This window comes from Lepisosteus platostomus, chromosome 1, assembly GCF_059453375.1.
Source record: "Lepisosteus platostomus isolate fLepPlt1 chromosome 1, fLepPlt1.hap1, whole genome shotgun sequence".
In the NCBI taxonomy this organism is placed as follows: Eukaryota; Metazoa; Chordata; class Actinopteri; order Semionotiformes; family Lepisosteidae; genus Lepisosteus; species Lepisosteus platostomus.
Genome location: NC_142611.1, coordinates 41535412 through 41560986, shown reverse-complemented (window position 1 = coordinate 41560986; position 25575 = coordinate 41535412). Strand labels below are relative to the sequence as shown.

Below are 25575 nucleotides of genomic sequence, written 5' to 3'. Positions count from 1 at the left end.
TTTGTAGTCTGTCTTTTCTTTCTGTGCATACAGTACCGGTATAGTAGTATGGATTTGCCATACGCTCTCTTCTGCAGTACTGTTCCTGATATTGATACATAAAACTGAAAACACAAGTGACAGTTATTTTCAGTTATCTCACAAATAAGCATTCCAGCCATTTAGCAAGTACTGTACATACTGGTTTCACCTGACTAGGACGTACTGTAGTTCTTAAATGTTTGACTGTTTTTAGGTGAGGGTACTGGAGATTTCCATTTTTATTTAACATCATTATAGAGGCTTTTCCAGGTTTGATAATGACATTTTTTTAAGATACAGTGCCTTAAAAGGTATTCAGTTCCTTCCCAGGGGGTGTTTATAGAATGATACATAAACATTTTTTCCAAGCATACTGTAAGTTACAGTAAATACGGGCAAAACCCAAAAATGTCACTTGTTGATTGCATAAGTGTTCAGTGCCTTGCTGTGCTTGGGGGCCTGGGTTCAATTCCTGGAGTGCTATCTGTATGGAGTTTGTATGTTTTTCCTGTGGTTGCGTGGGTTTTCACTGGGTGCTCTGGTTTCCTCTCAGGATCCACTGGTAGGTTAATTGACTTCTGGCAAAATTGGCACTGGTGTGTGCGTGTGCGTACATCTGTCAGTTTGTGCCCTGCAATGGAATGGCATCCTGTTCAGGGTTTTTCCTGCCTTGCGCCTCTTGCTTGCCAGGATAGGCTGTCCCCGCAACTCAGAATTGGATAAAGTGGTTAGAAAATGGATGGTTACACAACTATTCAGACCAATGGACTGAATATTGGATTGGAAGCACCTATGACAGAATTTATGGCCACCATTCTTTTTGGGTAAGTCTCTATCACCCTTTGGTTTGGTTGGGTGAAATTGTTGCCCGTTATTCTTGGAACGTTTGCTCAAGCTCTCTTAAGTTGCTTTGGGATCACTTATGGACATCAGTTTTCACATCTTTCCTCAGATTCTTAGTAAACTATAAGCTCGAGCACGATAACAACCTAAAGCTCACTTTAATTCACTTTCCAAAAAGTAAAGGGAATGAAAAATCTGTTTTCTTAGTTGTCCAATACAAACTCCAGAGCTCAGTCCAATAGAATATTTGTGGTTTAAGATAAAAAAAAACAGAATTCAGAAGTGCAGTACACAGGTGCACCTCATCTGAAGAGCTTGGAAAAGTTCTGCATGGAGAAATGGTGCAAAACCTGAATCTGCTAAAAGAAGGGCCTTCTTCTACATTATCAAAGTGAAAAGAAGATCAACAAAATACTGAGCTGGGGGTAAAGTTTTTGAATATTAGAAAAAATATACCACGACTTTGGACATATTTGTTTCTACAATATCTGATGACTGGATACTCTTGGACTTTTCATGCTTTCAAATTATGGGACGAATAGTGAATGCACATTTAGCGCTTCTTTTTTTTTGCATACCCAGCTGGCAGTTATATTGTATTGAGGGCATGAAAAAAAATTGGAACCAAGTGTATTATTGTTGCAAGGGTAGAGGTCATGGTACAACTGTATAAAGTCACAACAATTGCTCGTCATTAAATCACAAGAGTGGAATCTCTTTAACAGAAATTCTAAAATTGTTTTAAGTTGGTCTACCCAAATAACGATTTCAAAAAGCAGAATAAAGGGGCTCACCAATTTAAAATTATACATGTACAGTAGGTGCTAAACTGAGAATGAAACACTACAGTGTAAACCTCACAGTGTAACTTTACTTGTCCTAAACATACTGATTTAAGCAAACGAGCACCTTTGATTTCAATTTTAGATATCTAATCCAAGCACCTGTTTACTCTCACCACCAAGGAAAAAGACCCCTTATGTTTTTTTTGCCATTTGCACTATGGCGGTGTGCTGGCTACCACAGAACATTTTCTTCATAAATTAAATAAAAGCCACTTTATTAAATGGCTCTGTGTACAATATATTGCATGTCTACAGACATCCTCAGCTTACTTGAAAAACATCCACTTATATACTTATAAAATCACAATCATTTCTGAAATGTTGAGCAGAAAAAAAATCTTAAATCCAGCTTTTCATATTCAACACGTGTATTGGTCACTGATTCTTTGGCAGGACCAAGTTAATGTTGTCCTCGCAATACACTGCACACACACAAACATTGTAATATGTGACATTAGCAGCAGATGGCGCTAAATCTCTTGACTGGCATGTATGAGCACAGCTGAAGATTTCTTTGCTCCATCTGGTAATGGTTAGAATAAAATATGGCACAAACATAGATATAAAATGACTTGGCACCATATATCATAAAGTTTAAAAATACTTAAGTGGATCAAGACAGAATATCAACTGGTATATATATCTGAACAAAATCATTTTAGAAGCTACAACACTTCTGACTTACTTTAGAGAGCATTTGTTGCAGAGTAAGAGCATACAACCTACAAGGTACAGTATTCTGTAAATCTATCAACAGGACATTTCAGAAAATACAAATATGCTTTCCTTAAGCACAGAAACCTACGGTACAGAAACTTTATGTCTGTACATGGAATTGTATTAATGCTTATTTGCTGTCTGAATATATTTTTTCAGACTCAGTTTTTCCTTTTTTCTTCATTTTGTTCTTATCCTCAAAAAGGTCCAGATGAAAACCCTGTTCATACCTAAACAGGACAACAAAAGAATACCAATTAAAATAGTGACAGCTGATTTCAATTCTTATAAATCTATAGTTAGCAGACAAACGGAAATGGACATCGAGAATGAATACTTCCCTATTTATATTTTGGTTCATTTTTAAAAAATTTCTTCTAGTTTATATTATGATAAGACAAGATCCCACAATGTCAATTTGGATATATTTTATATGAATGCAAAAGGAGTACTATTCAGATACTGTCCTGGACCAATGTTTCAAAGTCTCGGTTTCCTGCAACTGTGTATCATAAATATTTTGTTTCCTCTTTATAGTGTGTGCACTACCTTTAGTGGATTTTATTCATGTTTTGTAATTCTAATCAGACAATACTTTTTGTATATTTTTTAACAGAGCTTTGAAAGCTGAGTACTTGATTCTCGCTTTCTAGTTTTTTCATTGATATTAGGTATCGTGGCATTTCTTACCACATGTTTCTGTTACCACATATAAATATATTATTAATTCTGCACATTACCTGGTTAATTGGAAACATTAGTTACTGTACAGAAGAGGAAACTTGTTTAAGATATACTCTTAATCAATTTTAAAAACACAATAAACTTCAACCAAGCAAATAAACACCTCCTGTTACTCTAGAGCAGTGGTTCTCAAACATTTTGGACCAAGTACCACCCCTAATCCAACCAAAGCATCCAAGTACCACCTACAAGTCATCATCTCATAGGAACCCCAGAACTTCTCAATGACCAACATGCACACACACTCACACATACATATAATAAATATTATAATAATAAACTTTATTTGATATAGCGCCTTTAAAGGTGGCTTCTCAAAGTGTTTTACAGAAAAACAACATTAACAACAACTAATAAAAAAGCACCATTTCAGTGAGAGGGGTGAGCCTGTTTAGTTGAGCAAAGCAGATGTGAATTAATTTTTCGAGCCTTGATACAATTCACAACAGAGTCTAACAGATATTAAATCGTCAGGTATTTTCTTGACGGCAAAGGTCTCGCAGTGGATGTTGTAATGCGCACATTAATTTCTGGAGCAACCTCTCTAATTCGTGCAACTACACTGTTATGTCGGCTTGTCATTGCTCTAGCACCGTCTGTACAAACTCTGACGCATTTTATCCAGTCGAGGCCATTCTCTTCAATAAATTCATTCAGAAGCTGAAATATGTGCTCTCCTGTAGTTCCTGTTGGTAGCGGTTTACAGAACAGAAAGTCTTCATGGGACATGCCCTCAAACTCGTATCTAACGTAAACGAGCAAATTGGCCAAATCGACTACAGACTCATCTAATTGCAGTGAAAAACATCTGCTCATCTTAACGCACTCTATCAGTGTACTTTTGATATAATCCTTCATTTCAATAATTCTATGAATGACTGTATCTTTCAGGGGGAGGGGGGCAGCAGGTCGAGCTGTTTAGCAGCTTTTTCTCTGCACATAATACGTGTCAGCTCTTTTGCCAATGGTAAATAAGGTTCTTCAAAAATAGTGTAGCTTACCTGCTTTAGCAATCCGCAAGCTTGCATTTTTCCGCGTTTCCGTTTTTATTTCCGTATTTAAAGTTTTTATTTCATGCGCATGGGAGCGAAACACAGAGACGCTCTGTGTATTTTTCTCAAATTAGAACAGTTCTTAAATATTTTTCTGTTATCACGCTTTCGTGTGCTCACAAGATTACCTGCGTTCGTAGCACGTATTTCTATGCATTCCTGTGTTTACAATGTTGGCATTGTTCCAACATCACGCACATTCTCCTTTCTCCCTATTTGCTGGAGATACAGTAGCTTTTTTTAAATACAATTGGTCACTTACATCCGTAGCACGCATTCCTATAGAGTGGTATAGAATTACAGAGTATCTCTTGTGTCCACTGAAGTATTAGCGCGCACTGTATCGTAGTACGTAGGCTGCGTATTCGACACGTATTAAAATACAAAATATGAAAACCCATCCCGATTTTTCAGCGACATGACACAGTTCCAGGGTCATTTGGCGTACCACCTGGCGGCACTCCACGTACCACTGCCGGTACGCGTACCACAGTTTGAGAACCACTGCTCTAGAGATTTGGAGTTATCACAGGTCTAGGAATCACATACAGTACCTGGGGAGGTCTGAGCTTTCCCTTTGGTGAGAGCTGTCACACAGGCTACAGCTGCTTTCTTCATTCAGGAGTGAAGACCTTTTCTTCCCTAGTGGCTGTTCATCATCTGTGTGTGGGAGGAAGGAAATGATGACACACTGGTTATATTTCTTCCTCACAATGTAATAAAATCGAAAAAGCATAACATTCAACATCTTCATTTATTTATGCAGCAGAACAGAAAATTACCAAGAACGTGTTCAGTAATGAAGAGAACAATTTACCTCAAAAAGTTACAGGATAATCAGAGGGGTTCATTCTTACACAGATAATAATTTAAGGCTCCTGAAGGAGGAGGAGAAATATAGTAAGCTAAACTTTCAAAACAGTTCTTAACATCTATATAATTCTTAAGGCTGTGACTGTAATAAAGTGAACTTTAGTCAAGGTGCGTACCACTGTGATTGTCCTTTCTCAGAGAATCTGCCCCCGGCAGGGACACTCTAGCCAAAGCAGCAAGATGAGCAACGAAGGTCTCTTCTGCTTCCTGTCAAACAAGTCATTAAAGAAAGAGAAAGGTATGCTTCTGAATGTCTGCTTAAACATTTTGAGTGACTTTAAAGTACCAAATGACTGCCAATCTTTTCTGTCATTAAACCTCAAATCTAGCCTATTGAAGGGCCTTTGTAATTCGACAAAAGAGGCAGAAATAATGGGAATTTTATGAAGTAAACTGCTACATCAAGAGCTCAAGGAAAATAAATAAATATCTGTATCATTATACCAGTACAATGACATGGACTATACATTATATTTATCATAGTCCAAAACTGTAATTTAGGTTCCATCTACAGTATCTATTCTCAAAACCCCTGACCCTTGGAATTAGTTTGCTCACTCTTCTCCCCACCTTTGTTACATTTCCATCCATGTTTTCTTGCTGAGGAAGCAATAAGTGTACTATATGATACAGAGCATCAAAAGAAATGTATCACTCTAATGTTTCATGTACTGTATGGTTTCAGAAAAAATGTAAAGATTTTGTTTATTAATTAAGTGTTTTTGGTGGCATTTCATATACTTGAGTGACTTTAAATGCTAGATAAGCACTAAATCAGGGAGACAGTTGATTGGGAACAGGAAGGTTTAACCCATTCAATGCCAAGCCTAGTGTAAACACAGAAAGGAAGCAATATGGTCTCCTAATCAAAAGGACCATGTGCCATCAGTATGTTGGAGGCTTAGAGTAGGCCATGACATGCTAGACATAACACCTCTCTCAGACATCATCAGATCATCATCAGATAATTGTTATGCTTGGGCAGGATTGTATAGTCAGCTTGTCGTTAATGATGGCAACCTTACTGCACAGCACTTCATTTTTCATTTCCATTTAACCTCACGTGCTGCCCTTCCTGTGGGCTTGTGTGTCCTGCCGTCCTTCATGTTGCGCTAGTACCAAAGGATTTCTTGCAAAATTAGAAGAATTATACTGTAGATGCCCTGCGTGCTAGGCCTGTCATTTCTGTGCAATAAAATGTCTGCACCTGCTACAAAGGATGATCATTTATCTAATATATTAAAACTGCATCAGTCTTTTGATATGTACGGATATGCAATTAGTTGTTGTATTAAGTTGTACTGTATAATTTCAACATAAACGTCTTTGATTTGCACTGTACATCTTTGTGTTGTGAATCTTTGTGTACTGTATTAACACATAAAATATCTGAAAATTACATGATCTCTCTATATTTTGGAGATGGTGACCGAGATTAACATTTTGCAACACTAAAATTCTTTCACCACTGTTCACTTTATAATTCTAGGTTTGGCTGTTTAAAAATTTTCCACAAAATGTGTACCTTAACCTTACCACTTATTTTATCATTTTGAATTTCTAACGTTAATAACTGCTGCTGGCTTACTATATACTGTATACCCAAGTCTGAAATAGTTGCCAATTAACTTCTCTCCATACCTACAGTACATTGATACATGTGGATCTTGTCTTTCACATACTGTAATTCAGGCCCTATCTGAGATCCCTAACACATGACGACCCACAACAGAAATGCTGGCAATCTGTTGATACTTGCTTTACCTGAAGTTTTCCACAAAGGTGTTTCTCCATATGATCAAGAACAGACTTCTTTTGCCGTAATATCTCAAAAGCTGAATCAAGGTCCGAGTCATACTGAGTTACCATTTTCTTCTTTTGAATTTCAACTCTGCAGTGGGGAAGGAAGAGGATGCCGAGTCATTTACAAATCACAATGATAAAGACAGAAATCAGATCTCCAAGTATTCACCTTTGACTGAAATTGCTGGAAGGTTCATCTTAGGTCCTTCATAACAATTACCAGCCTATCAATGTTTTTTTCTTCATGACAGGGCCAGAATTTGAAAAAAAACATTAAACATTTGGTACTGTTGTGAAGTGAAATGTGCACAAAATTTAATTATAAAATTGAAAAGGATATTTTTAAAACTGTAGAAAGAAATTTTACATTGCAAAGAATGAACTACAGTATGCTTTGAATGTGAGCAAACAATTGATGCTTATTTATAATACACTGCCTTCAAAAAAAGAAACTGTGAAAAAGCATTACTGAACGAGTGAATGTACTTCTTCGGCTAATCCATCTGTCTTTTGTCAGTTTTATTACATCTGAACATCCTTAATGTCTCCTATAAATGATGTTGTGGTTGGCCTTGTTAAGTGCACAGATGGAGTTTTTGTGACTTCTTAAGTGGTTTGCAACAGCTTTCTGGGCTATTCCAGTTTGAGGCACACCCAGAGCTTGATTACACTCATCACTGAATTACTGTGGCACCATTATATATGGAACAAACGCTTTTCTGTTTGGAATGTACAGTATAGTTGTTCAACGTGGCTTCTAAAACTTCTTCTCATGCAGTCAATACAAGTGTTCCAATGAATAAATGAAAAAAAAGGTCTGTGCAAGATTTGTTATACAATTGCCACAGATTATTTTTGGGTCAATATATGATCTACAGTAGAATGTGTGCCTTCATCACTGAGAAAGAAAGACCTGTAATTTTTCAGCCATTAAAAACATTAGTTATAAATGAGATTTCACTTGGATAAATGTATATTATTACTTATTGTACCTCTGATAAAACTCAGTTGAAGTAGGCTTTTTACTCCAGTTGGCAAGCTCCTTTTGAAGACATTTTCTTAGGTCGATTTGATTTTTTATATTGTCATGTGTATCTAAAATAAAGAAAGATTAACTGAAAAGCAACTCTAAAGATGAAATCATTAAACTAAAAATAAACTTCAAACCAGTGTTATACTGTAGGTCACATTAAGTATCACTTTTTGTTACACTGACATTTTCTTATTTCCTTTCCATAACACAATATACAGAAGTATAGTACAGAAAAGCATTCTGAATTAATCTTAAAACTCTTTTTATCTGCAGTATATACCGTACTGTGTATATATAATTAATTCTTGCACATTTTTCTCTGACCCATTCCAAATCAAGACTGTTAATGTCCCCAAAGAACATGACAGTCAATATTTGTAGCACATATTTATTAGCACTTATTTAAATTGACATTTATTGGAAGAATATACTGCCTCCAAGGTTATTACTGTACTAATACTACTGGAGAGACCAATATTTCCACACTTATTACAAGTATGAATATACCTCAGGGCTGGATTAAATCCAATTGTGAATGTCAACTTGAATTTCTGTCCCTGACAGTATTAATTTTGAAAATCTTGAATCTTGTTATAAGGGAAAAATGTAAAACTTCATAACATTGCAAATTTTACTTCTTTATCATTGCTTATCTTTTTAAATTGTATTACACAAGTGCCTGTGCAGCCCAAAAGGAATTAATTTACCATCAAAAAGATTACAAAATAAAGAAGCTAGAATGGTGAGCTACAGTACAAAGGGTCAAGCAGAGGTTTGTTCCATGATGAAAAGCAAAGATATAAAATATAAAAAAACTTTCAGCTGCGGAGTCTTCTTCTGGTGCGACTCCTTACTTTCTACTTTTCAGTGTGGAATTAACGTGTACTTGTTTGTTAACAAAGGTTTGGTTTAAATGAAACACTGATACTAAGATCTACAGTATGGGCAAAGATTTTGGTTTGACTGCAAGACAGCAAAATGGGAGACCTGTCAAGAGAAATGATTTTAAAAAGATCCAGATATTATAAGACATAAGGATATCAGGAAACTAAAAAAAAAAATTACCTCCTATACACTGGAGACGCTGTTGTCTCTCCTGCTCCAAGGCTTCTGTGATGTTCTGTATCTGCGCGTAGTATTTACGGATGATTGTACTAACAGACTCTCTGGTCACGTATACACTCTCTGTAGCAGCCTCTGTTAACTGATGCTACAAAAATACAATTACTGTACATTGACCAATGCTTACTTAAAGGTCTTAAAGTTCATAAGAAAAGTCATTCAAAAGTAGGAAATGCTGACTATATGACTGAACCTTGTTTCATTTGGGAATGACTCACAGAAACAGCATACTTATTTATAGCATTTGTAATGCTTTCTGGAGCTGTTCTGAAACAAAGAAACAAACTGTACAAAGCATAAACAAAGTAAAAAACTAGCACTGGCAGCATTTACAGACTATGCTTCCATACATTTAACCTTGAGTTGCAGCAACATTTTTTCTGAAATTGTGTATATAACAGCACGTATCCGACTGCAGTGACAGAGGACATCCGCCGATACAAAACCGGATAATTTCATTTTAATCTGCAATTAATTTCCACCATTAGATGTAGCAAATTGTAAATGACTCGCACCTGAGAACAGTAATTACCTAGGGAAGAAAAAAAAACTTTTTAAACATTAGATCTTCATTTGTAATCGAGAGCTGAAGGAAAATATGTAAACACAAAGGACTCTTCTCAATCAAGGTCCTGTACAGTGTATTAACCAAAACCAAAGGGTTTGGTCAGCATGAAAACATGAAAAGTGAAAGTGCCAAAGAAGGGAAATCTGAGAAAGTGTAGTTCTTTGGGTCATGCAAAATAAAAGTTTTTTACTGTATTTGCCAGTGACAACCTTCATGTCAAAATGGTATAATTAGCCTTACTATTACCAAACATTGACAAATTTTAGACTGGATAATTAAACTTGACTAAAATGTGCACTAACACTTTCACAGTGTTGAAGATCCTTTATCACAATCACTGAAAAAAATCTTATTTGAAAATAACTGAAACTGAAAAAGCAGAAGATCTCAGATTGAAATTTATACAATTTTAATAAGACTATTAATTTAAAGTGATAATTGCTGGTCACAAATATTATAAGGAGAAAATCTGAAAAAAAAATCTTAATTTGCGTATTTAACACTAATGATTTTAAGATCAGCAGTATTAAAGTAACAAATAAATTACAAATCCCAACAAAGATCCAAGTCATTTTTTGTCCCAGAACTGACAATGGTAAAAATAGGTAGGATGGTGGCACAGTGGTTAACGTTGGAGTCAATTCTGGACCTGGAGTGCTGTCTGTATGGAGTATGCGTGTTCTCCGCATTTGACTGGGTTCCTTTTCAAAACTCCAGTTTCCTCCCACAGTCCAAATATATGTTCGGTGTCTTCTGGGAAAATCGGCCCTGTGTGAGTGTGTTTGTGTGTGCCCTGACTAGCATCCAATCCAGGGCGTATTCTGCCTTATACCCGTTGCTTGCCAGGATAACCTCCAGCATCCCTGTGCCCCTGAGTTGGATTAAGCTGTTAGAACATGCAAAAGGGTAAAATTCTGAATTCCTTATAATTTGTTTCTTAAGTAACAACTGACATTACATGCTGCTAAACAGCAGGCCTCTTCAGTAAGAAAGCCCTGCCGATAAGAAGACAAGCCTCTGTATTTTGAGACGATTGCTGGTATTTAATGCTAAGGAACTAGTTTACTAACGATATTATGTGGAAGAGAAAAGACTACCTTCCAATGTTCATTTTCCTGAAGATCTGGGGGGGCCGCCTGCTGGCGTGCGTTCTGAGCCAGGGTGTGGCCGATCACGAGTGCTGCGTGCTCCTGGATCAGTTCTGCTGCTGCGGAGACCTCAGAGAGGAACTCCTGCTGGAACTCCAGTCGGATCAGCTGGCTTTCCTGCACCAGTCGCTTCTCTGCCTCAGACCCGACGCTTTCCTTCGAAAGATGGAGAGGAGAAGGAGACGGTGTTTACGAGCCTAACTAGGGCTGCTCGGCACCACATTCCAGGATGCTGCTGATCGCTCTGTGGAATTACCACTCGTTTCGGTCATTTGTAAACAACTAGATAGATGCTGTAGCTTATTTTGGCACTTTTGTACTGAAATCTATGAGACAGTACAGTCCGTAGTTGGCTTACTCTAAACCACTTAAAACCTCACAACACACATACCACATTTTTCCTTTGTTTTGACACACATTAATATGACAACTCAACACAAAAATATATATGAAGCAGTACTACCTTAGACGGACCCTTTGGTACATTAACGTGTTGCTTGACGCAGTCCTCTGTTTCCAGTCCTTTTGTGAACTCCAGCCTGGTTTCATTCAGCAAGGTCTTCAACTTTGACAGCCTCATTTCTTTCAGTACCCTCAATCTGAACTGTCTTGCAGCAAATTGCCTATTAACTGCTCTCAGCAATAGCAAGTGCTTCATTTCAATCAATTTCTCTGTGCTATCAGGAGTACAGAAAAAACAGAAACAGAAATGAATCATTCATACTAACACAATCAATCTTTGAGATATTGAAACTAATATGTAACAGCTGGCAAACAATCACTTTCACAAAATAATATCTACCTACAACTTGGTAGACATATGACAAGAAAGGGTTGCAAGCATTTCCAAAAAACAAAACTAGAAGCACTCCCATAAACTGGGAGGAAAAAACAGAAATTAAAACATTATTCATGTCAGAATCAGGGATTCAGACATTTTTTAAACAAATTACCAACAATTAACAAAACCACTGATATAATGGCTTCAAGGTCCCTTTAATTGCGCATAAAATTCAAATTCCAGCTATATGCTCTCATTAAAGCAGTACTTTTCTAAAACAGGGGGCAATTTTAAAACTATATAAAACTATATTGGGTGTGAATTAGTAATATTTTTTTATTTTCTAAGACACGTTATAACAACCACAGGAGGGCTCTCTAGTACTTTTAAACACCACAAAAAAGGAGAACCAATGTAAAATGTTCCTGAGAACAAAATACTCTTTTTCACTACTAAAAACAAATTTAGAAAAAAAATCGCAGAACCTTCATTCCCTTGTAATCTAAAACCTAGCCTGCGTATAGCTTGCTTTGAGAAAAAAGTGTGGCTGTAAGAGGTTTAGGGAATGTAAAGAATGATGGAGAGTGACTAGGATGGAGCTGTGCAGAGAGGAAAACTCCTAGTACTGCTGCCTCACAGCACTTGGGAGAAATGTTTCCTCTAAGCTGTGCGCGCACACACAGGTTATGAAATCAGAGCACACAGGAAATTGAACTGCGCACAAAAAATTATATTCCCCAAAAATATGATGATAATAAAACAAACACGGTCGTCAATTGAAAAATGCTAAATTGACCACATGAGACTGGCAGCAAGAGGCCCAACTTGGCTGTGTGCATTATTATTGCTACTCGATAATCGATATCTATGCTCTCGCAGTCTCGTACCTCACTGCTCATGCTCGCTCGGCACTCAGTCTCTATGACTGGGCTGGTTAAATCGCTGTCCGGGTCTTTTGGATCTCTATGCTTCTATGAGAATGAGTATATTAACAACTTGAAATTTTGTGCACACAGGCCATTAAAAATTAGAGGGAACATTACTTGGGACCTGGGTTCCATCATGGACTGAAATGCTTTTTTGTGTGGACTTTGCTCATTCTCCCCATGTCCATGCGGATCTTCTAAGTGCTGCCTTTTCTTCTCACCTCCCGGAGACATAGAGGTAAGTTTAACTGGTGTCTCTACATTGCCCCCGTGTGCTTGTACTGTACATGTCTACACACTGCAGAAGACTGACATCCAAGCCAGACAGGAGTCCTATCAACTATTCTACGCTTACAGGACAGGCTCTGGGCTACCGAGCTTCTCATCAAGTTTTCCCAATAACGAATGAATGGAGACAGACAACCTGACCTGTGGGACATTACCCAAACAAATTCAGCCTTCAAGTTACCTTTTTTTTTTACTTTCAATAAGAAATTGACTATTTCAAATACAATTTAAATCTTATACCCCTTGGATATAATTTTAGACATAATTTCTCATGTGCATGTTATCAATTTCACCTCATCAGCTCTGGCTCAGGAACTGATTCTGCAAATAAACTAGACAGAACGCAGTTCAATAAATGTACATGAGGTACTGTAGTTTGAAGAAATGTGATTAAAATTAAAGTGCCTTTCATGATGACTTTCTCGCCTCACCCGTTATGCGGACCCTGTTGCCGAGCCAAAGTCCCATGGAGAAGCTTCTGCTGCTGCTCTGTCAGGTGCTTCAGAGTCACTCTGGCTAGTGCTTCCTCTTCACACCAAGTCTGGATAGACCAATTCAAGTACGAGCAACAAATCAGTCATAGCACTCCTGCACTGCCCGCACATGTTGTCAGTGCCTAAATGATGGGCAGATGTTGCCAAATGGTGGATTCCATGTGAATCTTAGACGTGTTGTGGACTATTGTCTTGATTCTACAATTGTACTGTAACTGCTGAACCAACCACAGTGTAATTGCTAAATCAAGGCATTTTTCTTTGCTAAAGTATTGTGTGCACTCTTAGCAATACCATACATGAATTTGGGACAACCACTGCGTTCCAGATAATGATGAGACATTTCTCCTCCTTGCGAAAAATATCCGTAAAAATGGTTTGAGGGACACGATAAGAGACTCCAGGTTACTCTAGCATCGCAATCCTGTTTTATACTAAAAACGTGAATAAATAATTACTGAATGGTCATTCAGCAAAATTACCTTCGGCACATCTACATATTGACATTAAATCATGTTTTGCATTTCTGTGTAGAGATTAATTTAAAAGGTAATTTTTCATTTTAGCTTTGATCAGGATTAAGCATCAATTATCATGTGACACTGACCATTCACTGTGCTGGACAGAGGCACACAACGAGTCTACTGCTTATGTACTCGGCCACTTAATTCCTGTTACTTTATTGCCCTGTGGTCTCCAAAGTGTTGAAGCTACTGTATGTACCTGCTTCTCTTGCTGCAGATGCTGATTAAGTACTTCCAAATTGTGGTTTGCATGAGCTTCTTCAGTTGGTAAGTGGAGACTCAGATCGTGACTTGCTTCTTGCCTCAGCAGATCACATTTATCCAGAGGGAGCTGTGTTTGATTTGGCAGGGCTCCCAGAAATAGCTCCTTCACTATATCCACCATTTTCTGGGAGGCAGAGAAATGTAACTTCTAAATAATAAAAAAAAGATGGAAAGGAAATAAACAACACCGTTACCATTATTTAAAAAAAACAAACTTAAATTCCAAAACTTTTGTATCGATATATTCTTAAATATGCTGACAATACATCCCTAGTTAGCATATTAAAGGACCCAGTATATCATTTTAACTCAATCTACTGTAAATAATTACTAAATGGTGTAATGACGTCTCTTTAAATTAAATGTTTTGAAAACAAATAGACCCCTCATTGACTTTATACAAAAATGCAGCCACCTCCTACACACTATAATAAACGGTCAGACAGTAGAGGTTGCTGATGATTGCAAGTACTTGGGACTGGTCATTAACAAAAACCTAAGGTGGGACAAACGTTGTGAGATCATTTATAAAATGGCCAGCACAGATGGTTTTTCCTTCGGAAAGCTCAGCTTCTGTAAGGTACATAGAACTCTTTGAACACTTTTCTACAAGTCATTTATTGAAAGTGTTTTGATATACTGTCTTACTGGTTGGTATGGCAGCATCTGTACTGCAAATTGTAATAGTCTGGGGAAAAATAGTGAACACCAGAAGCAAAATTATTGGTCAATCAGATCAACATAAATGCCCTTTATAGGGGGATATAGGGAAAGTTAAAAGAGCAGTATGTGATGGAAAATGGAAATCGACAATTAGGAAATTGTTCATCCCCTCTGCAATCTCATTCTTAAATAATTATTTTGTTTCCTGTTGTCTTGAATTATGTTAGTGATGTTTGTTTTTGTTGTGTTGTCATGGTGGACTTTGCAAATTTAACATTGCAAATAATAAAACTTGGATTGAAAAACTAGGAAGTAATGGGTCTGAAAATTCAAAGCACAGCTGGAAACTATTCTTTTTTCAGCTCGTCTGTCACCAAAGTGGGTTTATTTTCTTTATACTGTACTTCCCGACCCGAAATACACCTGGACTAATGTGCACTAATTTTGCTTGCGATAAGTGAGGCACACCTTCCACAGGTCACGGACTGCTTCAGTTATCCTCATATCTTGTTTGTCTTCCAGTTCACAGCAGTCTTTCCTCTGTTTCACCAATAAATCGTGGTAAGCCTAAAAAAACAAAATCAATAAACTAAGCAGTATCTCAATATGGGTAGCAGGGTGGTGAAGTGCACTGCAGCGCTGGGGCCCTGGGGTGCTATCTGTGGGGAGTTTGCTTGTTCTCCTCGCGTTTATATGGGTTTCCTCTGGGTGCTCTGCTTTTCCTCCCCTAGTCCAAATACTGGTAGTTTAACTGGCTTCTGGGAACACTGGCCCTGGTGTGAGTGTGTGCATGTGCTGTGTGTGCCCTGTGATGGACTGGCATCCCATCCAGTGTGTTTCCCGCCTTGTGCCTGTTGCTTGCTGGAATAGAGTCCCCTGGTCCCATTCCCCACGATCGTGTATTTGATGAAGTGGTTATAAAAGATGGGTAGATGATATTTTAATATAACAGAACAATCATTACTTCTATAAAAAAATGGAAAGAAAGCAGTTCAGAACAGTGAATTCTAAATGTATTTGAAAGAGGTCAATTTCATGCTGAAAAGTGAACCCGAATTAAAGTTGACTGTAAAGCACAGTGTTGTGAAGTCACAGAAACCTGAAGAAGGCACTGCTGCTTTTTTTCTTCTCATCCTGATTTTAACTACTACCTGTTCCTTAGCAGAACACAGCTTTGCACAGCTGCCTTTTCTAACCTTGTTATTTGAAAACCGGTTCTGTTATTTGTTTTGTTTGCAAACCTTACATTTAACAGCAGAGAAACCATACAGTAAATATATTTTCAGCAAACGTAATATTATTAGGTGGTGCAGAATTAAATATGAACGTCAAACAAAATATTGGAAACTCCTTTCATCCGTGGCATTGATGGAGGACTACAGAGAAAGGGAAAATTTAGAACATCCAGTCAAATTTAAACAAGGGAGGCAACTGGAGCACCTAGAGGAAACCCACACAACCACAATGGAGAGAACCGGCTAATGGCACAGCAGGCCTGACTCAACCCAGGACTCAAAACCAACAGGATAAAGAAGACTGTAAATTGTGGAGGATATATTTTTAGAGATACTGTAAATGTTCAGCTTTCATGCCCTGGCTTAACAATACTGGCGCACTGATAATCACAAAATGTTAACCTAACCACTGGGTTAGAATCTGCAGTTTTATGTAGTTATAACTGTATGAGGTGACAAGAGCATTGTGACTTTTAAGACCCCAACCTCCTCTATATTCACTCCAGATGTCTTTTCTCAATAGGGGAACAAGTGGAAATGATTTATAAAAAAAAAAGGTAAGAGGGACTCGGTTTGGAGAACATTTTTTTTTGTACTGGAGGCTAAAATCCTATGACAATTATACCAATGCTACTGGTCGCAATAGCTCTAGTTAATGCTCTGTTCTGCACTACGCTCTCTACAAACATCAAACCAGTGGAAGACTTTGAGTCTGTTAAAAGAGGAAATGGAAATGCTGCTACAAATGACTTTTTCACAGCATCTTTGAATGGGTCATTTTGAATCAAAAACAGACAACCAGAAAAGGAGACCAACCTTTATAAATTCTCTGGGATCTATAATTTGTTGAATGTTGTGCTGAATCCGCTGTCTCTCCTTTGTTTGGATCTTTTTAAATTTCTTTCTTCTGGTATCAACTTTCTTTGTCATTTCATTGACAAGATCTTTCGTCTGCTTCATGCACTCTTGCCAATAAAGAAAAATGCAAGCAATAGATTCTGACCAGCAATACAAAGTAAGGAACTAATTCATAACTGACCTGATCAATGATGTCACTGTGTCAAGTCAAGAAATGTAAAGCTCACATCTGAGGACTCATTGCCAATTATATCTTGCCTTTGAAAAACTGAAACTAAAAGTAAAAAATGCAGAACATTCTATGTTTTCCAAATCAGTGGTACATCAATACCAAAACATAGTAGTGGAAGAAAGGCCATATATAAAAGTTCCAGTAAAAACGCAAGAGGCTTTGTGCTGCAGTATAGAAAACATCAAAAGCATTCGCCTTACCATCGGTAGCTTGTTGAACTTCCTCCTTGAATCTGCACTGCAGATCTGAGAGGATTCTCTCCATTTCATGAAAGCTTAATTCTCCATCACTTGTGAGATGCTCCAAGACCTTTGCTGTAAATTTTAACCTAGAGGCTGCTTCTTGTTTTAAGAGCCACAACTTTGATTCAAGTGTGCATGTGGTGTATTCCCACCAAGTCACTTTCTCTTGAATATTCTGGAAATTAACAAACAAATAAGCAAACAGGTATCTCCTTATTAAAAATACAAGCAATAATCCAGATATCATTTAGTCGGTTGTTTTTCCTTCTCTAGATTTGATCAAAATGAATACATTATTTTGCATGTTACATAAAACATCATCATTCAATTGATTGGCTAGGACTGCCACTTTGACCAGAATTTCAAACACATGGTGGAGAGCTAGAACTGTCTCTTGAAAATGCCCCATTACCTATAAATATGATTAATTGATATCCTGTTCCCATCTTTCAATATTTAAAACTCCCCCTTTTAACACAGCATCACTCACACAGCAGCATCTTGGATCTTTCATCCCAGTGGTGGTGGTTTTAATAGCCTCAATTTCCCTCCCTCAGCCATGTAAATTAAAGCCACACTGGTATCCGACGTTGTTCATTTACTAACTAGTCAGTACCACTGGGTTACTCGACAATAATACAAAGTTTTCATTTTGTCAGCTTTTAAAGCAACATTGGAAGTGGATAGCTACAAAAGCTGTAGATACAGAAAAGCCTTTTTTACTTAAAGCTCTGGCAATTACATTTTGATCATTATCAATTAACAAGAAATAAAATGAAAAGTAGCACTGTGTGGACTAGGTCAATGTTTAATGTACCCTCATGTCTGAATACTGGGACTCATTCAGCAGGTTCTCCATTAGCAGAAGGCTCTCAATTAGACTTCCTGTCATTCTGTCCACCAGATCACTGGGAAGCGAGGACTTGCTCTGTAGGTGTTGGCAGAGGCTTTCAATTTGTCTGTTAAAACCCAGAATCTGCGGTAAAAAGTCATTACATCTCACGATCAAAAAGGTGACAAAGAAATGTACAGTACACTGAAATGAAATTAGCTTTGTTAAATCTGCTCAAACTCCATCGTCACAAAGCTCATTTGGGATCACATATACTGATTTGTTTTAAGAAATGTTTCTAATAAAGGACAAATGGCTCTTCTTCCTCTAACTGGATCAAAACTGAACTGAGAATGGACGTGTTTAATTGCCAAATGTTAACACATGTAAAAGCTGCACACTAGAATCCAAATTCAAAAAAAATAAAGGTGGATAGATACCATTTGGATCTCACACTCCAGTTTGTCTTTTCCATTTCTCTCCATCTCTTCTAGTGTACAATAAGGGGTATCAGGGTCTTCATTTTGTTCAGTATTTGACAGCTTTAATGAAGGGTGTTTTTGCAGTGTATCCAATTCCTGTTCACAATGAGTATGCCACAAAAATCAAATATGATTAAATATAAAATTAAAAGAAGCAAAGATTTAGTACAGGTCTTTTTTCAAATGAAACTTGAAGGAAAATACAAGATTCATGCAGTATTTGTATAAATATTGGCAACACAACTCCAGACCACAATGTTTCAAAAACAACGTGTTTCAAAAAAGTTGGTTTCAGAGAGTTAGGAATAGTGAAGGTATACAGAACAATACTCAAATAATATTGTCCCGCTCATAAAATCAAAATGTAAAATCAAAAGCACACACTGACTTGATAAATGTTTGAATGACTCAAAGTTAAATTGGACATCACTATGATATTACTGAGAGTAGCTTCACATTGCTGTATCATTAATAGATTAATCACTTATACTCAGAACCATTGTCACCAGTCCTTTTGTCATTGAATTGATACTCACCCTTTCTTGCATTTGAAGACATCTTTTGTGGAAGGCATTGTCAATTACCTCTTTCCGCAACCAAGCATTTAAAAGAATTTGGAGAACTTGAAGGAAAACCTAAAAGAGATGTGTCTTAATTAGCCTGTATAAAAAAGGGGTGTTAAATAACTTTGTAAACACAACTCACAAGAGGGTAGCCCACCCAATGCAACTGATATTGTTATATTGTATTGATGGACAAGCTTGCATTTAATAATGGTAATGAACAGTATTCCATTCAATATTTAATATTTTTTTCTTATTGTGTTCATACTGAAATTGTATTTATTGCCAATGTTATAGATCATGAAGCAGCCACTTAATAAAAAACAGCATGTTTGCCTAAGGAAACTGAGATTAATTACCATGAAGAACATAATTAAGAAATTGTATAAACTGCACTAATGTATACAAGACCGGAGAAAAACAACAAAGCTGGTATTTATCCACCCCTACCATTAATATTCCAATAACATAACGGTATAGCTACTGTACACATATGCAGACTAGTTTTCATAACTTACTCCATTTTGACACTAGTGATAGAAAATGACACTATATACTACCTCAGCAGTGTGCAGGATATTTGTTTGCGGCAAAAAGGATTACACAACCTTAATACTTTAAAATCTTAAAAACAATGTGGTACAGTAGGTGTCTTCTTCCACATCCCAGACAAAAATGTCAAGCAATTGCAGACTGTTTTATAATATAACGTTGCCTTTGACATCGTCATCCAAAGTGTTTAGTCTGCACCATAGTGGATGTTAAGGATAGCCAAATGATATTTGGGATTTTCTGATATTGACATTACTTGCTCTCTATGTTTCAAATTAACTTTTCAGCCCTGATGTGGGTGAGAGTGGAAAATGTCGGTGATATGACTAATTTGATTTGATTTACATTATGACATACTGTATGATTTTAATTTCTAACATTTTATAATATTTGGGAAATTACATTGAAGTTATTATTTGACCTATTTTTGTACAAATATGATATTTAGAGATATGTGGGTAGCATTATTCTATACTAATCATGACATGAGCAGAATACTGTGAAACGTTTGTCACTTGTATTGAAGTGAAACAGACTCCAGCCATAATCCAGAGTTCTCAGCTCTATAGACATTCTACACTACAAAACCTATATTTTCTGCTGTATTTAAGACATGCGTGACAACTCACTTATGAGTAGAGTCAATGAAGAATGAAGCAGAATTCTAGGATTAAGGTATTCATTTTCCAAACAACAACTCAGGACATGTTTAAGAATACTTTGTATAAATGCTAAGATATTAAATTCTGACCATCACAGTCTGGGAAACTAACTATATTACATGGAAAATCAAAATAGCCTAATTACACATACCATATTTTTCTCTTGCCATAGTTCTGTTTCCAGCTGCTCAGACTTTTGAATGCCCAAGCAGTAAAGACTTATCCTAGCATCAAATCTGAAACAACAAAAGATCAATCAAATGCACATTCCTTGAAACAACAGAATACGTGATTTTATATTACCATATTAAATACTTTATGGTGTGGATTTCCCCAGGAGGAACTTCACTGACAGTATACTGTATGAAATGCCTCAAACATCAATTAATTTCACACACTTCTCAAACAGCTGTTGCAAGCATATTAGTTTTGTTTTCATGAAAGGATAAATTATATTCTACTGGTGCTTGTGTAATAGCTGTAAAGCTAGTACCAAATAGATAATTGGAATTACTTCATAAGCAAAAGAAAGAACTTTCGATAAATCACACATCTTAACTCGTGTGAGAGAAGTGAAAATTAAGACTTTAGGTTCAATGAATTCATTTACTGTATGTTAATGCAATGAAACTTAAAAAATATGTCTACTAACAGCAGTAGGTAAACTCTGAAGTAAAAAGGCAAACCAGCATATTAAAGAATTAAACTGATTTTAATTACATAATAAATAAGACTGATGGTGTATTTTTGCATACCCGGTGAAACTCAGTGTTTCTGGAAACCTGTTTACTTTGATGAACTTTTCATTCTGAAATGCCTTAGGCATTGGTGATGAAGATATGAATTGGCCACTATCATCTTCATTGTCTTGACTTAGTGACTCCAGGCTGGATGAGGAGGAATCTTCCTGCATCTGATTGGGCAACATTGGCAGTCTGGTGTTCTCATGCAAAGAAGGGTTAGAGGCTCCATCTGCTAATGGCTGCAATGATGAATACACACAAGTTTGATCAGTCTTGAAGAACAGACTCTGGATACATAACCTGAACATTAGAGAGTAATTACAGACCTTTACAGATTAATGAAAATGCTACACCTAAGGCTTCAAGATTTAAAAACACTGATAAAGATATAAACATCTCTGTTTTCCTCACTTTCATTAAAAAATTAGTCTCACTACCTTTAAAATTTTCAACACTGTTTCGGATTAAACATATCCGATCCTGATAATTTGCATTTTTTAGATGTTTTAACATGATGTTTATTATGAAAATCTGTCTTTCTTTTATATTTTTTCTAATCTTCATATAACTTCAAGAACAATTACACAGTCTGGTTGATACGCCTTCATGTGCATCTCAATTTTTAAATGTGCTGCTTAAAATTATTCTGCATAGTTATTTTGGTGACAAACACAAAAATTCCATTGCCAGGATCACAACACAAAGTAGTTTATTTGGAATGCAGGTTCAAGCCCGGATTATAGTGTTCACAAGTGTGATGGCATTCCCAATTCATCAATTTCCCTTCGGGATCAATAAAGTCTTATCTCTCTCTCTCAAAGCAGGAAATAGCAGGAAATAGATGACCACTGCATTGCTGTGCAATATGACCAATGGGACTTGCCAGGAGTCTGTGAGCCTGCAGTTAATAGTAAGAGACACATTTCTATTTCATTATTACATTTGACTATTCTAGCCAATACTCTCCTGCAGGTAGTGTGAAAGTCAACTGTAATCTGGAAAACAGCAGATGACTTTTGTAACCAATCTGTATTTAAGAGAAAAGTGTGAATGGTCCTCAATCTCTTGAGGTGTTTCAAAGATAGATGTAACAAAGCTGGCCATAGATTTTAGGCTTCAGATTAGGGGGTGCTTTATACAAAATAATTTAAAAATCCCAAAGCAGACAAAAGACAATTTTAATTCTATGCATTAAAAGCACTAATATGCTTGATGATGTTACTGGGTTGCAACCTTCCATAGGATTAAATGGCTGAGTAAAGTTTTATGGGGTTATGTCATAGTATTTTTATTTTCTGTTAATTGAGTAAACTTTTTTTGTTTAGGGTATACATTTTCACCTGTTATTTCAAAGGGTTAATGAAATACATAATAAAAAATGTAAAGATTGCCCAATTCTTTCCAGTTTTACTGGTTCAATATAAGTATTGCTTTTTACTGGGTTTTTTTTACGCATGAAAGACTCTGGCCAGTGTGCCATTTTTTCACATCTTAAAATAGTAACTGTGTGTATACCAAGTGAAAATCTGACTCCAAGGTTAAGAATAACAGCATGCCCTCTGATTACCTTCATAGCAGGAGAAACTAAAGGACTTGAACAAATAACAGAATGAGTCATCATACTCACTGTGGATGTGGGGGCTGACGTTTTAACGTGGTACAACAGGCTGTGTATGTTTACAGTAGGTGTTTCTTAAAGGGTCTCACATGAAAACAAGATACCCCTGCAAGCAATTCTGCACAATCCTACAAACTGTTTGCAAAGGAGATGTACAGGATAAGGTTAAGACTTACCCTGTATCGTTGGTTGATTGGATACACAACTTTTGCCTTTAAAGCAAAAGCGGCAACATCACTGTTTAAAGGCAGTTTTCTTTCCTGCATGAACACATACATCAACATAAATGTACACAATCAAGCTAAAATCCTGCAGAAATACTGGAGAATGAGCAACGTTTGTCAGCTGTTTCTTTTTTTTCTAATTTCACAGTCTTCACCTTGCTTCGCCATAATATCTTATGCATATACAGTAGACTGATGCTTTCCCTGACAAAATCCCTTTCCTGTTACAGAATAATAATTCAGTCAGGGCAAGACATCTTTGTGCACTTTAATTAGTATTTTTAATGTCTCTGAGAAAACAGTAATTTTCTTACACAGTGCTGCAGGTGTGACTCTTGGGAAATGATCAAACAAGATTAATAAACATTAAATTAATTGACAAAAAACATGAAGGAAAAACCAAAACCAACTGTAGACTTGACTCAATGCATAATCTCTTATCTGTAATCTTCCTCATCCTCTAAAATAAGTGGATTTTCTAAATAAAAACTAAATGACTATTGTGATACATCCTTTCTTCATTGATAATTTGACAAAGATGCAGATAAATTTAAACCGACGAACTGCTCTCATTCTGAGATTCCAAATACTGCCCTTTCACGCAATTTGTCAAAAGGCACAAATAAGAATAGCATTAATTTTCAAGAATCATATTTGTTTGTTATGTATTAATATTACTAAAATAAACTCTAGGGTATTTTTTTCTATCATGGCCTTAACTAGCTGTCACCGAATACTAATTTGCCTTTGAATTATACTATTGTGTCTTGCTAGCTACACTTTTTATTTTACGATTTGCTGTTTTTTTTATCTACTGTAAATCTCAATTTGACTAATGAGTTCGGAGTTTTCTGAGACGATCATTGAGAAACACAAGCACACGGTTTGTATTTAAAATAGCATCTTCATCCAAAACAAACATCTTTTCACTTGACATTTGTAAGTACTCCTGCTTGTTTTATTTCCGTTTACCTACCTTATCATTCAGGGTGGTATTCTGACATTGCTTCTTTTCGATACTAATACAGTCACTCTGATTGTCTTCTTTGTCCAAGTCGTCCGTCTCAAAAAGTCTTTTGGCATCATATCCCTGAAACTACATTAAATATAATATCACTCACATACAGGCATATAACATAATATAATTTAATTTCTTAATTATATTAACTGAATCAGGTTCAAGGTCAGGGTGACTTGGTGTCACGGTTCAATTCCAGATCTGGAGTGCTATCTGAATGGTCTCTCCATGTCTGTGTGGTCTACTGTAGTTTCCTCCCACAGTCCAAAGACATACTGGTAAGTTAACTGGTTTCTGGGAAAACTGTCCCTGCCTGTGCTGTGAGGGACTTGTGTCCCAGCCAGGGTGTACCCTGCCTTGTACCTGTTGCTTGCCAGGACAGTCTCTTGATTCCCCTGCGACCCAGAATTGGAAGAAGAGGTTAGAAAATGCATGGATGTTCAAGGTTCAATAAAAAGAAATCGAGGGTGGGACTTTTGAACTTGAGCAGACTGCTGCTTGAAATCAATTTCAAAAGTAGTGTTACCTCTTGTGAGAAAAATAAAGTAAATTTGGAGTGTTGATGTTTCATTTTGTAGGATAAATCAGTACTAACATAGCCATATCTGACAGGTCGGTATTCTTAATTTCTAACTACAGTATAAAGTTAAATCAAATTTACTCAGCATTTCCTAACCCGATTCAATATTGAGGATGCTGTGCAAAACCCTAGGTCTTGTCCAATAGCACAATGTAAAAGATCAGAATATAAACAATTCGCAGTAGTTTTGCAAATAATCCTAGTTACAAAACGACATAGAACAGAAGTTAAACCAACTGTGTTTGATACTGAAACAAGAAAAATAGACGCAAGAGTGATGGCATATAACTCTGGTCTGAATATTAAATAATACAATATTCCCCAAGGACACCTGGTTACTGTATGTGATACAGTGGGTGGAAAGGTCAAAAATATATTTAATGCATTTGATTCAGGCAATTAACTCCATTACAATGAATAAAGAAACAGTAAACAGTACACCCTACCTTTCTTTTCAATAGTAGAGGCTTCAGTAAAAACACGTAAAATAGGGTTGATGTACTGATTCCAACAATCACTCCAAAAACGACGGCTACAGTTAGCAGCAGCAGACTTGGCAGCTGTAAGGACTCGACGAATTCAATAAAAACATCACTTGTACACCCTGTTAGCCCTTCCAAACCATCCATGTCTGGCTAGATGTGTTCCGTTTTCTCCATCCCACTCTTAAGGATTTCGTGGTTTTACGTTTCCCAAGGAGACTTCTCTACGGCCTCAAAACAACTGCTAGAATTTTTTTAAAAAGTAACCTTCCTGTCCTTGCAATGCGGGTCTCTGTCCTGATGACTTCCTAAGTTCATAAAATGTCTGCGTATAAATCTTCAACAGATGGAAAAACTTCAAGCATACCACCCTAGGTGCAACTTTGTACAGTACCCCCTCAGACAGATCAAATGGATTCAAAATCGTGAAAGTAACGTATTTATACAGTGGTGCAAAAAAGTAAATAGAACACCAACTACTCATTAACTACAACCTCCAGCAGTTTTTTTTTTAGATTTACGTGAAATTATTTATTGTGTGAC

At 36.7% G+C, this 25575-nt stretch overlaps 1 protein-coding gene across 1 annotated transcript; it reads right to left on the bottom strand.

Annotated features, from left to right (window-relative positions):
- Positions 1 to 1894: 1894 nt before the first annotated feature.
- Positions 1895 to 25526, bottom strand: evc (EvC ciliary complex subunit 1). Its single transcript, XM_088628820.1, has 21 exons — positions 24997 to 25526; positions 23929 to 24048; positions 22905 to 22988; positions 21123 to 21349; positions 20519 to 20603; positions 19127 to 19225; positions 18549 to 18686; positions 18094 to 18252; positions 17235 to 17451; positions 16761 to 16909; positions 15178 to 15276; positions 13982 to 14194; positions 13196 to 13305; positions 11233 to 11446; positions 10719 to 10925; positions 8997 to 9141; positions 7891 to 7993; positions 6860 to 6986; positions 5212 to 5302; positions 4777 to 4882; positions 1895 to 2656 (listed from the first exon to the last, which is right to left on the bottom strand). The coding sequence occupies exons 1-21, from the start codon at positions 25177 to 25179 to the stop codon at positions 2557 to 2559; spliced, it is 2976 nt and encodes a 991-aa protein (XP_088484946.1). The 5' UTR covers positions 25180 to 25526; the 3' UTR covers positions 1895 to 2556.
- Between the last annotated feature and the right edge of the window lie 49 nt (positions 25527 to 25575).